Source organism: Nicotiana tomentosiformis, chromosome 3 (genome assembly GCF_000390325.3).
Source record: "Nicotiana tomentosiformis chromosome 3, ASM39032v3, whole genome shotgun sequence".
Classification (NCBI taxonomy): Eukaryota; Viridiplantae; Streptophyta; class Magnoliopsida; order Solanales; family Solanaceae; genus Nicotiana; species Nicotiana tomentosiformis.
Genome location: NC_090814.1, coordinates 13,328,548 through 13,342,071, shown reverse-complemented (window position 1 = coordinate 13,342,071; position 13,524 = coordinate 13,328,548). Strand labels below are relative to the sequence as shown.

The 13,524-nt window shown below is 37.5% G+C and overlaps 1 protein-coding gene across 5 annotated transcripts in view; it reads right to left on the bottom strand.

Annotated features, from left to right (window-relative positions):
* Positions 1-1,450: 1,450 nt before the first annotated feature.
* LOC104110480 (uncharacterized) overlaps positions 1,451-13,524 on the bottom strand; it is a 31,646-nt gene continuing 19,572 nt past the window's right edge. For 2 of the 5 annotated variants that reach the window (XM_070196725.1, XM_070196729.1), the window contains 11 exons: positions 12,055-12,110; positions 11,237-11,400; positions 5,871-6,040; positions 5,651-5,708; positions 5,489-5,561; positions 3,683-3,784; positions 3,444-3,540; positions 3,239-3,367; positions 2,936-3,165; positions 2,673-2,813; positions 1,451-1,892 (listed from right to left, as the gene is read on the bottom strand). In XM_070196725.1, the coding sequence (XP_070052826.1) occupies positions 1,710-1,892; positions 2,673-2,813; positions 2,936-3,165; positions 3,239-3,367; positions 3,444-3,540; positions 3,683-3,784; positions 5,489-5,561; positions 5,651-5,708; positions 5,871-6,040; positions 11,237-11,400; positions 12,055-12,110 (1,403 nt within the window). In that variant the 3' untranslated portion in view covers positions 1,451-1,709. The remainder of the gene's footprint in view (positions 1,893-2,672; positions 2,814-2,935; positions 3,166-3,238; positions 3,368-3,443; positions 3,541-3,682; positions 3,785-5,488; positions 5,562-5,650; positions 5,709-5,870; positions 6,041-11,236; positions 11,401-12,054; positions 12,111-13,524) is intronic. The other 3 variants (XM_070196726.1, XM_070196727.1, XM_070196728.1) reach the window with 3 other exon arrangements.

Below are 13,524 nucleotides of genomic sequence, written 5' to 3'. Positions count from 1 at the left end.
CAAAAAGCGCCTAAAATCAGGGCAGTCCAATTGTACGCGCATGTATTCACATATATTTGCGTTGTTGTATTCATGAATACAGCTGTACGCGCCATGTATTCATGAATACAACTGTACACGCCATGTATTCATGAATATGGTAACGACAATCTCTTAAAAATAGGTATGTCTAGCTGTCTAAGAGAAAAAAAACATAAATAGCGTATTTCATGCCTTACTTCATGCCTCAATTGTAGTATATACCATAAAATACTTATTTTGCTAAAAATATAAAAGGTAGCTATAGAAAACAATATTTTAAAATAATTTTGGTTTATAATAAATAGGGTGTATACATTTGCTATAGGAGGTAAAATTTCCTACTTTTAATATAAATGTTGGGTTTGACTATATAAAGTTTTTAACAGTGACGACACGTTGATGAGCAAACAATAATTAATATTATTAGCATTATTTATGTCCTAGATGAGTTTACATACTCTTAAAACTAATAATGATAGCATCATTGGGTACAATTTTAACTATTACATTTTGTATATCAAACTATAAATCATTTCATCAAGAAAGCTCTCTTTAAAGTTTAAAGAATGACCAAGTAGAGTAACCAAGAAGGAAAAGGTAATAATATAAGAAACGTAAGCATCTTTAAATTTAAAAAATCAAAGAGTAGCAAGTTCGAATTGAACCTTTTACCTTGAAGCCAAACGGGCACTGTTATCATTAAACCAAAGTGCTCACTTGAGCACGGGTTCATTTATTTATATATATATATATATATATATATATATATATATATATATATATATATATATATATTACGAAAAAATACGAATGTTATACATAATCTAAGGAGGAGAGATCCGTCCGTAGTATAGGTATTGAGTAATTTTGTTCGACCAAAACTTGAATAGATGGTAAATCACCTACTATTTCGCATCTGCTGGGATTTTAAGGAAGTTGACTGGCTGACAGAATTGACAGAACGAGAAAAGAAGAGTTACCGGTTGAAAAATAACTTGTTCATTTCAGCCAACTTGACTCGATAACAATTTGGTTGACTTGTTGCTTAAATCATATCGACTCAGATAAATTTTGAACAGTTTTAAGTCTTGTCCATGTATTATATCAAACATGTTTTAACTAATCACCTTATGCTATTAACACCCTTATTAATAATTAAAATTCTATACTAATTTTCCCTGCAGGAAACTTATTCAACAAATATGTCAGTAAATTGCAACCGCAAAGAAAGGCAACGATCACGTCGATGAAAAAGTGGAATATTAATTGTAGGTTAAGAGAGAGAGATAAAGATTGAATAATTGCACAACCTACAAATAGAATAACTACCTCTTTTTTTCTATTTTAGGTATCCTAACAATAAGGTTAATCATGTTTAGAATGATTTCTAACCTCAATTCTTCAACTTTAAGGAAATAACAGCAGGCAATTGCCGAAGAACAGTATTAATATTATCAAATCACCAAAATATAGTTAGTTTTAAAAAGCTAAATATATAAACAAACGTCACTAGCTTATATCATAATTCTGTTGAAACAAACTTAATTACCCCTACCTGGTGTTTACGATTTTGTTTTGGAAATTTTCTTAACCTCCAAAAATAGCTCATGCTTTCAGAATTCTTTGCACATTTGCAGCTGTTCTTTACAGGATAAGGGTATATAACTGGGGGGGAAAAACACAAGTATTTACACAGAGGTCAAACATACAAGCAATCGCTGGCACATTTTCCGAACGTCCAATGAAGGTTCTGAAGAGCATATATCTTGAAGCAAGGCCCTGGCTTCCAGAAGGCCACCAGAAATATTCTGTAAGACTGCCTCTTCGCTCGCCATTAAAGATGCTAGTAACTTGGCACCAGCAATCCTTTCCTGGTAAACAATTAAATGACAAACTCGTTAACGAAAAGTATGAAATTAACTCTCACAACAGGCTTCCAAATATTACTAGGATAAACTTCTTTTTAGGTGATAGAAGCAACAGGGGCAATAATGATGAGGAGAATGGAAACCACAGAGAAAGGTAAGCCCTATGGCGAATGTTAGCAGATAAGAGCAAGTGATGCCCCTTTTTAACCACATCAATAAAATCTGGAAGTAACACTTTCGGTTCCAGAGGGTGACACAGTGGGATGAAGGCACTAGATGGACACCGAACGAAGATACTACTCCACGAAAGCACCGAGGCTCCTTGTGTCCAAGGAGAGTACCTTAACCAGTGCCAGAATATTAGATGCTTTCTACAAACTTGACCTTTCAATTCAAAGGAAGAGCAGATATTTTCAAAAGTTGCCTTGCCTGTTTCTTTCAGGAAGAAATTCATAATTGAGATTCAAGCTGAAATGAATAAGGCGACAAGAGAAAAATGGATGCCCATTTTAACACAAGAATTACATTTTCATGCAAATTGATTCTACCTTGCGAAGTCGAATGCTTAATAAAGGGTTCATGTTGCATGGCATTTACGCCATGGCGCACTACATAGTCGTACTTGTGCATGTGGATACACCAGAGAGCAAGTAGCGCTTTGTATGCATAAAGTGAAGAGAGAGATAGTGGTTTAAGTACATAAATAGAGCAATGATTGAAAGCACAGCCAAAAGGTTCAAGATTAAACAAGTATAATTATAAAGCAATAATTTTCAAAAATACCTTCTCTGATCCTTCTCTAAGCGACTTTATCGACGCTTTGAGAAGATCGGAAGAGTAAGGAAGAACTAGAGACTTTAGATGGTACACCATTGAGAAGAATACTTGGATACATGCAGACCTGACTTCTGAATCTGCAATTTCCTGGAAAAATTGCAAGGGTTAGAAACTGACTAGAGTTGCCAATATCAGTCATCACCCAAACTAATGATACTGATGATAATTAACGAAATGAAATAGGTGATAAATACATAAGTGTAGAACACCTTGATTGAATGGAGGATACGAGGAAGAATTTTCGAAACAAATGGTTTCTTGCTAGCACGAGGAACCTTTTGACAAGCACTAATAAGCACATTTGCCATGCACAACCGAAAAGAGATGTGGGCTTTTGGCACCTCATCTCTATCCAACTTCAACGAAATAATGGTATCTTCATCACAAACCAAGTGGTGGATCACGTAACTGCAGACTGAGCCTTTTGCGACAGAATCCCCTGTGCATATGATCCACTATAGTCTCTTAGCATAGCAGCAAAAGGTTGTTTGCATAAACTTTAAAAAAACGACCTAAAGAGACAATGTTCTGCTCAAAAGAAGCCTCACTCGATGTTGAGTTCTTGACAGCTTTTGTAGCTTGCAATTCAGTGCACAGCATCAATGCTAGACAGTCGATGCAACCATGTTGTGCCTTTGAAACTGAAGGAAAAAAATCTAACAGTGAAAAACAATTAAGAATTGACATGAGTAGTGTAGAAAATCATTAGTTACTTACTATCATCCCCATCCACTGAAGGCCATAATAAGACAGTCTCTATTGCCTTCCTTATCTGCAACACGTCAGGATGCGCATATGCGTCTGTGCCTCTTACCTATTGTCCAGAATGTTTGATGGACAATAAGGATTAGGACCCCAGCAGATAGCAATATGTAGGTAGTAAGAGAGAACCATGACAAACTTAAAAGTTCAACACGTGTCAAAAGCTTTATAACTGTCATAAGAAAGATTATTACCAAGAGAGATGTGCAAGTTGAAAAAAGACAAGCTTTTATCTTCAGTAAATCCTTGGAATTAGAGGCATTTTTCAGCTGATATGACATTATTGGAATGAGAACCTGCAGAATACAGAGGCAGCAAATGTTGATGTGAACTATTGCAGAATTGGGAGGAAACTCAGAGCATATGAGGACTTAGGACTATATAATAGATTAGAAATAACAGTTAAATGCATACAATCAAAACTTTAACCAGAGGGAAAACCTTTCCCTGCTATAGTTGTATAAAATTTATGATGTTACTATGATTTGTTATCACTATAAATGCTGCAGCAGTTGACCGGAGTATAAAATTTTAGAGAGTGAGAGAGCATTAAAAATTATAAAACAGGCCAGGTAGCAGATATTAGAATAGTTGGACAGAAGACTGTAGACCCAAAATGACCATTTCTATGCGAGGCAGTTACTGGCTGATAGTTCACCAACTCATACAAATTAGAATTATAATGATCACTACATGCATTTAACACACAGATGATTGTTGCCTCCCGTTTTGATGCTATTGGAGCATCCAACATCATATTCATGGCTGACACTACCTAAACCCCAGCCAGGTGTATAACATGCAAGAAAATATATCTGTATAATAAATGCAGGACATAAGACGAGTAGAAAGGTACACCCTAACCAAGTGTTTTTAAAAGCGAAAATCACAAAAACACGACAATGTTCACGGGGGCTTGAAGCAAAATAAGTGAAGCGCACGCTTCTTTCAGGTGCAGCATAGGAAAAAAATAACCAACAAAAAATACCAAACATATTATATTTACTATAATAATCAAATTGCAATTACGATAATTAATTTCAGAATCTAATATACAAAATAATGTCGTTATTAATCTAACTCCTCAAAGTTGAGAGCGGAAAAACCAACCGCTTTTTGTTTGGATCAATTTGCGTGTCATTGTTTGAAGCACACATTTAACTGAAGCACATGGTTTCACATATGAAGCGATAACCCCTCGCTTCGCGTCACTTCCCCGCTTTAAGCGATGAAATGATGGCATTTAATAACATTTCCCTAACCTTGGGACCTCAAAACCAGGGCTTTGGAGATGGTAGACCATTTGAGATGGTAAATGGCACAACTTTATACTATTTAGCATGAGGTCATGGGCCGATGAATAAGAAAAACATGACCCCTGTGAGCCTTATCTAAAAGGTAAAGACAAAACTAGTTGACTACTGGAGAACCATGGGCATTAACTTTCTAGATAATAAACATACCTTCTTTAATCATATGATCTAGATGGTATCCACAGTAATAGGTTTGGTGAATTTGCAATCTAACAACGTTCTGACCATGTAAATTACCAAGATTTAGCACTATATCTATTATACTGCACATACATCCATTTAGCAATTCTTCGAGTCAACTTCTGGCGCGTTAATAGTTGCATGTCTTCAATCCCCTCAACCACAGAGTGATCAGATAAGAGTTGAAAGTATGATCTCTCAGCTGTTGTAAATCATCATTCTGAAAGCAATGGTGTGTACTTTTACCCTAAGTATGTGTCAACTATTGGCATCTCATACTTATCACCAATGCCTTTTCAAAGAGTCAAAGCTAGTGTTTTCTACATTCAACAATTCAAGCGGGCAAAGAAACTTTAGAGTCACGTAAAGTTTGCACTCTAGAGTAACAGTATGCAGCATTTTTAGTCATTTTAGTCGCCACATGCAGCATTTTTAGTTATTTTATTCCCCTCTTAGGATTCTGGAGTTGCTGTATATTAGTGTTAAATAAGGGACAATAATACACACCTTTGGGTGAATTCTCCCACACAGCTCAGCTGCAAGTCTTCGAACATCTTCAAATTCAGAGTTGCTCAATGCCCTGAAACAAAGAGCACCATGGAGAAATCAAATGAAGAAATTTCAAAACATGGTAATTCACAAACCAAAAATATTAGCTTCTGGGAGTACCTGTTGATCAGAAGTCCAGCCACACATTCAGTGCTTTGAGTTCCCAAGCATTCATCATCTGGAGGTAATGCCGGTTAAATTTGTGGATTTTGGGAAGATGTTTAGGAAAAACAAAAGGGGGGTGGGGGGCGGCTTTCCAGCAAAGTGGGCTATAAGACTTGTATAAGACGAGGGTTAGAATAAAATAAAATAGGTCCCAACTAAAAGCACCAGTGTGTACCATGTGTAGCCAGTTTGGTTGGAAGTTCATCATAGAAAGCATATGAGTTGAGATCGTCGAATACTCGTAAGGGTAGCAACCTTACTATGAGCAATGGGCAGAGACGATTAAAAAGATCGAGCTGCCGTTCTGCAGCATCATAGTTTGGATGTGCACCCTCATCAAGACTGCTAGAAATAGAGTCAATATGATCAACTGTACAACCAAATGTCTAGGAAATAAAAATTCCAAATAATATAGACTTGTTCATTTATTTTTTTTGAGAAGAATAGACTTGTTCATTTATGCAGTGAGAATTCTCGTCCTATTCCAAATAAATAACTTGCATGCTCGCTGCACAGTCTATAAACTTGGTAAACAAATAAAATAAAACTGTAAGAAGAAACAGGTAGGTAATCATAGGTGTTAGTTTACAGATATATATAGTGTAGTCTTGTCCAACATTGGAAGAGGACTAATATCTCCTTGTAGTGTATAGCTATAAATAGGGACCCCTTGTATTGTATTTATCATCCAATATCAATAACATATTTTCTCCCGTGCCTTCTCACATGGTATCAGAACATTAGTGAGAAAAGATCGATGTGCGTCATTCCAGCGTTAACCGGGAAGAAAGAACTTAGTCATCGTGCAATTTTTCCGGTGACCTAAGGCTTGTCTAAGTGAAAGTCACTTTCTGTCGGTGTTGTGCTAAAACCAACACCACCACGAGGTAGATCACCCTCCGACGACCAACCCCTAAAATTTTATCCGGCAGAAAAGCCGCCACGCTCCTCCACGCGCCGGCAACAACTTTTCCGGCGAAGGTTCCGGCCATTTTTTCGCGAAGCTTCTTCAGGACAGTGTGCTCTCCTCAAAATTTTGAGCTTACCCGTCTAATTCAAATCAAATTCCAACCATTTTTATATTTTTCCTTTTCCGGTGTGAACAGTGACCTTTCCAGCCATTTTTTGAAAACATTTCTTCAGGACAGCTTGCTCGCAAAGGAATTCCGAGTCTATCCATCCTGGTTTCGACAAATTCCGACAACTTTGGAATTTTTCAGCGAGCTACAGTGTTTCCGGAGTGAATAGTGTTTCCGGCACAGAACAATGTTCTGTTTTCCTGCTGTAAACAGTGTTTTTCAAGCTATTTCTTCAGTTTTCTCACAGGAGTTACTTATTTCCGCTATTTCAAGTTAACCCTACTACTACAAATTGTAGCGACATGGGAACCGATGCTTTGAATAGTCGGATGGTTTCTTTAGCAGAGTATATTGAGTTCCTTCAGTATAAAGCATGTAAGCAAACATCTTCTGAGATAGCTTCTGTTGTTCAAACAGGTAATAGCGTGACTTGTTTCTCCCAATCTTCATCCTCTGAGTCTTGGGTCATTGATTCAGGTGCATCAGATCATATTTTTGGTAACAAATCTCTTTTCACTACTATTTCGTATTCTCAATCTCTTCCAAAAATCACAATGGCCAATGAGTCTCAAACCATGGCAACCGCAATAGGTCAAGCAAGCCCACTTCCTTCCTTACCTTTAGATTCAGTCCTTTATGTTCCCAATAGTCCTTTTAATCTCATAGTTGTTAGTCGCTTAGCCAAATCACTTAAATGCGCTGTTTTATTTCTTGATGACCTATGTTTTTATACAGGAACGCAGTACTGGGCGGATCATTGGTACCGGGCGTGAATCAAACGGGCTTTATTACCTTATCCTTGCTAAATCACATGGACTCACATCTTGTTTTCCTTCTACAACTTGTTCTGTTACTGATTCACCAGATTTATTACATAAACGGTTGGGACATCCCAGTTTATCAAAACTTCAGAAAATGGTATCTGGTTTATCTCACTTGTCAGCTCTAGAGTGTGAGTCATGTCAGCTCGGTAAGCATACCCGCTCCCATTTCCCTCGGCGTCTTGATAATCGAGCAGAGTCACATTTTACTTTAGTCCATTCAGATGTTTGGGGTCCTAGGCGGGTCAGTACCACCTTGGGATTCCGCTACTTTGTCAGTTTCATTGATGATTATTCCAGGTGCACTTGAATATTTTTGATAAAAAATCGATCTGAGCTGTTTTCTATTTTCCAGACTTTCCACGCTAAAATTCAAAATCAATTTGGGGTTTCTATTCGCACATTTCGTAGTGATAATGCCCGAGAGTATTTGTCTTCCCCATTTCAGCAGTTTATGAAATCTCACGGGATTATTCATCAAACTTCTTGTCCGTACACATCTCAACAAAATGGGGTAGCTGAAAGAAAGAATAGACATCTTATTGAAACTACTCGTACCCTACTCATACAATCTCATGCTCCGTTGCGTTTTTGCGGGGGTGCAGTTCTTACATCTTGCTATCTTATTAATCGTATGTCATCTTCAGCTATCCAGAACCAAGTTCCATTCTATGTCATGTTTTCCCACTTACCTTTGTTCTTTCTTCCACCCCGTATCTTTGGAAGCACTTGTTTTGTCCATAACCTTACTCCAGGAACAGATAAGTTAGCTCCTCGTGCTCTTAAGTGCGTATTTCTAGGTTTCTCGAGAACACAAAAGGGGTATCGATGCTACTCTCCTGACCTCCAGCGGTACCTTATGTCCGCTGATGTTACCTTCTTTGAAACCCAATCATACTTCACAGGTTCAGGTCATCACTTAGATATTTCTGAGGTACTACCAGTTTCATCTTTTGGAATTTCAGTCACTCCAGCTCCACCACCTACAGCTCCAGTTGTAGCTCCACCACCTACAGCTCCGGTTGTAGCTCCACCACCTATAGCTCCAGTTCCTCCACATAATCCAGTTCAACCTTCTGCAGCTCCACCACTCTTGACTTATCATCGTCATCCACATCCAGCATCAGGCCCAGGTGATTCACGCCCCGCATCAGATTCTGCACCTACTGCGGACTTGTCTCCTCTTAGTCAACCAATTGCACTCCGCAAAGGTGTACGATCTACACTTAATCCTAATCCCCACTATGTCGGTTTAAGTTATTATCGTCTGTCGTCACCTCATTATGCTTTTATATCTTCTTTGTCCACTGTTTCTATCCCTAAATCTACAGGTGAGGCACTATCTCATCCAGGATGGCGACATGCTATGATTGACGAGATGTCTGCTTTACATTCCAGTGACACTTGGGAGCTTGTTCCTCTTCCTGCACGTAAGTCTACTGTTGGTTGTAGTTGGGTTTATGCAGTCAAAGTCGGCCCGGATGGCCAGGTTGATCAGCTTAAGGCTCGTCTTGTTGCAAAAGGATATACTCAGATTTTTGAGCTTGATTATAGTGATACTTTCTCTCCCGTGGCTAAAGTAGTATCTGTTCGTCTCTTTTTGTCCATGGCTGCTGTACGTCATTGGCCTCTTTATCAGTTAGACATTAAGAATGTTTTTCTTCACGGTGATCTTGAGGAAGAAGTTTATATGGAACAACCACCTGGTTTTGTTGCTCAGGGGGAGTTTAAAGGTTGTGTGTGCAGATTGCGCAGGTCACTATATGGTTTGAAACAGTCCCCTCGAGCTTGGTTTGGCAAGTTCAGCACAATTATTCAGGAGTTCGGCATGACTCGTAGTGAGGCTGATCACTCTGTGTTTTATCGGCATTCTGCTCCTAATCTGTGTATTTATCTAGTGATTTATGTTGATGATATTGTTATTACTGGTAATGATCAGGATGGTATTACTAATCTGAAGCAACATCTCTTTCAGCACTTCCAGACTAAGGATCTGGGCAGATTGAAGTATTTTCTAGGTATTGAGGTCGCTCAGTCTAGCTCAGGTATTGTTATTTCACAGCGAAAGTATGCCTTAGACATTCTTGAGGAGACTGGAATGATGGGTTGCAAACCTATTGACTCTCCTATAGATCTGAATGCTAAGTTTCTGCCTGGACAGGGGGAGCCTCTTAGAGACCCTACGAGATATAGGAGGTTGGTTGGCAAATTGAATTACCTCACAGTGACTAGACCTGACATTTCTTTTCCGGTGAGTGTTGTAAGTCAGTTTATGGATTCTCCCTGTGATAGTCACTGGGATGCAGTTGTTCGCATTCTTCGGTATATAAAGTCAGCTCCAGGCAAAGGATTACTATTCGAGGATCGAGGCCACGAGCTTGGGTACACAGATGCTGATTGGGCAGGATCACCTTTTGATAAACGTTCTACGCCTGGATATTGTGTTCTAGTAGGAGGTAATTTGGTCTCGTGGAAGAGCAAGAAACAGAATGCAGTTGCTCGATCTAGCGCCGAAGCCGAATATCGGGCCATGGCTATGGCGACGTGTGAGTTAGTTTGGGTCAAGCAGTTGCTCAAAGAGTTAAAGTTCGGAGAAATCAGCAAGATGGAACTAGTGTGTGATAACCAAGCTGCTCTTCATATTGCGTCAAATCCGGTGTTTCATGAGAGGACTAAACACATTGAGATCGACTGTCACTTTGTCAAAGAAAAAATATTTTCAGGAGATATTGTTACAAAGTTTGTAAAGTCGAATGATCAACTAGCAGATATTTTCACTAAGTCTCTTTCTGGTTCTCGTATTAGTTACATGTGTAACAAGCTCGGTACATATGATGTGTATGCACTGACTTGAGGGGGAGTGTTAGTTTACAGATATGTATAGTGTAGTCTTGTCCCACATTGGAAGAGGAGTAATATCTCCTTGTAGTGTATAGCTATAAATAGGGACCCCTTGTATTGTATTTATCATCCAATATCAATAACATATTTTCTCCCGTGCCTTCTCACAATAGGCAAAATACCATCTCTATATTAATAAGATAAGTAAATAGCCTATCACTAAATACAGAATATCCTAAGATATCCTATATGTTATCAAAAGTGAAAAGCTCTAAAAGACGCTCCAGGTCGATTGGGGATTTATGCTCAAAGCGCAAAATAAAGTGCGGGCTTGATTAAAAAAAAGGTTAACTAAGGAAAAAAAATAAAAATACATATGTAATTAAAGAAAAAAGAAACAAATTCACTCAATGTTTTCCTCAGCAACTAATACACTTATTTGCTAATAATATTTGTTGCTTAGTACTGTCCAGTTTAAGATAGAACTCATGGGCATTGAGTTACGCGCCTTAGTGCCTTGCCTACACCGAAGCGCAACTTAAGTGAGGCGAAGCGCCCTCCTTGAGCTTTTCTGAGATTCAGGGCTTAAGCGCGCCTTAAATGAGCCTTTGACAACACTGATAATATTCAATAAGATATTTTTCTCATTTAAGTACAATGAATCTACACATGTATGAGTCTAATTAAATATTCTCTTGATATTGTAACACTAACAAAAGAAGCCACCGGGACCAAAGAAATGCTATAACAGGTAATTACTTCCTAATATAGGAGTAGGAAAGAGAAGAGGAACAACTCACTCCTTCTGCCTTCTAGTGTAAGAAATAATCTGTTGAAAGACAAAATCTGCTGCACTTGCCAAGTGCTCGCTTATGAAACTCAAGAACCTGACTATTACTGCATTTGATGGCTCAGCAAAAAGCTTATCTATCAAGGGTCCAATCATCACCTTCCAATCTTCAACCTACAATAGGCTCAAATTAGGTATGTCCAAGTGAGATGTGAAGAAATGCAATGTCCTCTGCAAGTAGTGCATCTGTTCATTGAATAACAAAATAAGCCTAATGAAAAGACTCTGCCTAGCCATACATCCATCCTAGTTAATACCTTGCCGTAAATTTTAGCCTTATGCACACTGGACAAAGAGAGTACAAGGAAAAAAAGAAACAGCTAGCAAAGATCAAATCTGGTTCTAGGTGCAAAAGAGTACTGATGACAATGAGATAATATTACATCAACCAAGAGCTGATAAATTATCAAAGCAACAAAAGCAAATTCGAAGAAGTTAGCCCAAGGTAATAGGCCTTCTGGAAGCTGCAGTTCACATTTCTAAATCACTTTATCGAGGATTCAATAAGTACTTGCCCACCCAAAAATCCTTGAAAAAGAACGAGAATGAAAACTGATAAATTAGAGAAATGACAAAACAGAATTATATTATATTATATTGGGAACTGAATAAGAACAGTCAAAAGAATCAGGACCTATAAGAAAGGAAGCATTTGCCTGGGAGCAGAATAGTAATTCACTCATGACCGCAGATAGAGTTAAGAGTCACAGATAAATAAAAAGACATGAGGTGAGCCCGTTAAGCAAACTGGAAGAAACTCTAACTTACTATTTTTGACCACTCAGGAAGCAGCTTCAGCACTCTATCAATATCAGGTTTTTGTCCTGAAAGAGAAGAAAGAAGAATCAAGCTGCTTTCTAGAAGTAGTTATATACTGACGGAAAAAAAAAAAAACAAAGACACAACAAAATAAGAAGAATACAATTGATGGAGAGGATTGCCACATAGAGGACAAGAGCACTCTACGTGTAAAAGTGATGCACGCAACCACAATCATTGGACAGAAAAATACTCTGAGATATCACCCTTCCCATGCAAGCTATATTGTCACTCAAAAATTCTTTAGTTTCTTTCTAGTCAAACCATTACCTCAAACCAGGGGCGGCTCTAAGCTTGTGGACAGTGAGGCTGTTGCCTTAGGCCCCCAAAATTTGAAGGCCCCAAATTTATTTTAAATTCTTATTATTATTATTAATACATACTATATAATTTTTTATATAAATAATTAGTATAAAGAAAAGTGTTACAGTATATTTTTTTGTTACTTGATTGAGGTTATTTTATACAATAAATTTATAAACTATGCTAATTTTCGTCACTCTTCAATTTTAAATCGACAACATAATGAATTTCTTTTACAATATTCTCTGAAACTGCATGAACACAAAAACATTCATGCACCGGTTTTCTTTTAGTGTAATTCGACATATTATATTAGGTTATTTACAATTTATTTTAGATATTCACCAATAAGTTCTACTTAATAGAATGAACTACAATTATCGTTTAAATTGAACAGAAGGAGTAAATTAAATATTTTTGACACCGTCAATGCTCAAAACTTAAGCTATTACGTTATATACGCTTAGTTCTTTTTCTTATTTGTGATGATAGCCAAATCAAAATTTTCACTTTGAGTTCTGGACCTCAACATCCGATAGTCCACCACTTTATTTTTTGTGCTCTTCTTCCATCTTTTTTTTAAAGATTTTTTTGAAATTCGCTTTTCTGTCTTAAATGATCAATTTGTTATTTAAAAAGCAAATTTTGTTGTTAGTGTAAATATTTTACAAAATAAATTTAAGGGCCTCTCAATATGGTTTCGCCTTAGGCCACGAGATCCGTTGAGCCGCCCCTGCCTCAAACTAGCACTATGCAACTCCACTACACATTAAAACTTTATATATGAGTATAACCTTGAGCAAAGGAAATACCATCTGCAAAAGGAACTCCGAAAAAGCACCTTTTCTTTCAAAATACACAAATCACGTAAATTGCCAAGACATGAAGGAAGGTAGGAAAAGCCGTAAATATCAAGCAACCAGGAAAACTAATAGCACCCAAAATAAAATATTCCAGAATAGAAACTTTCCACTAAACACACTCATTTAGAATCCTGCCACCAAGAGCTTCAGGTTACTCTAACAATTACAAATATCCATTATAGGAAGTTGCTTTAAAGAGAGAACTGTTGAGAAGATAACCTATCTTTTAGGTTGAAGGATACAAACAACAACT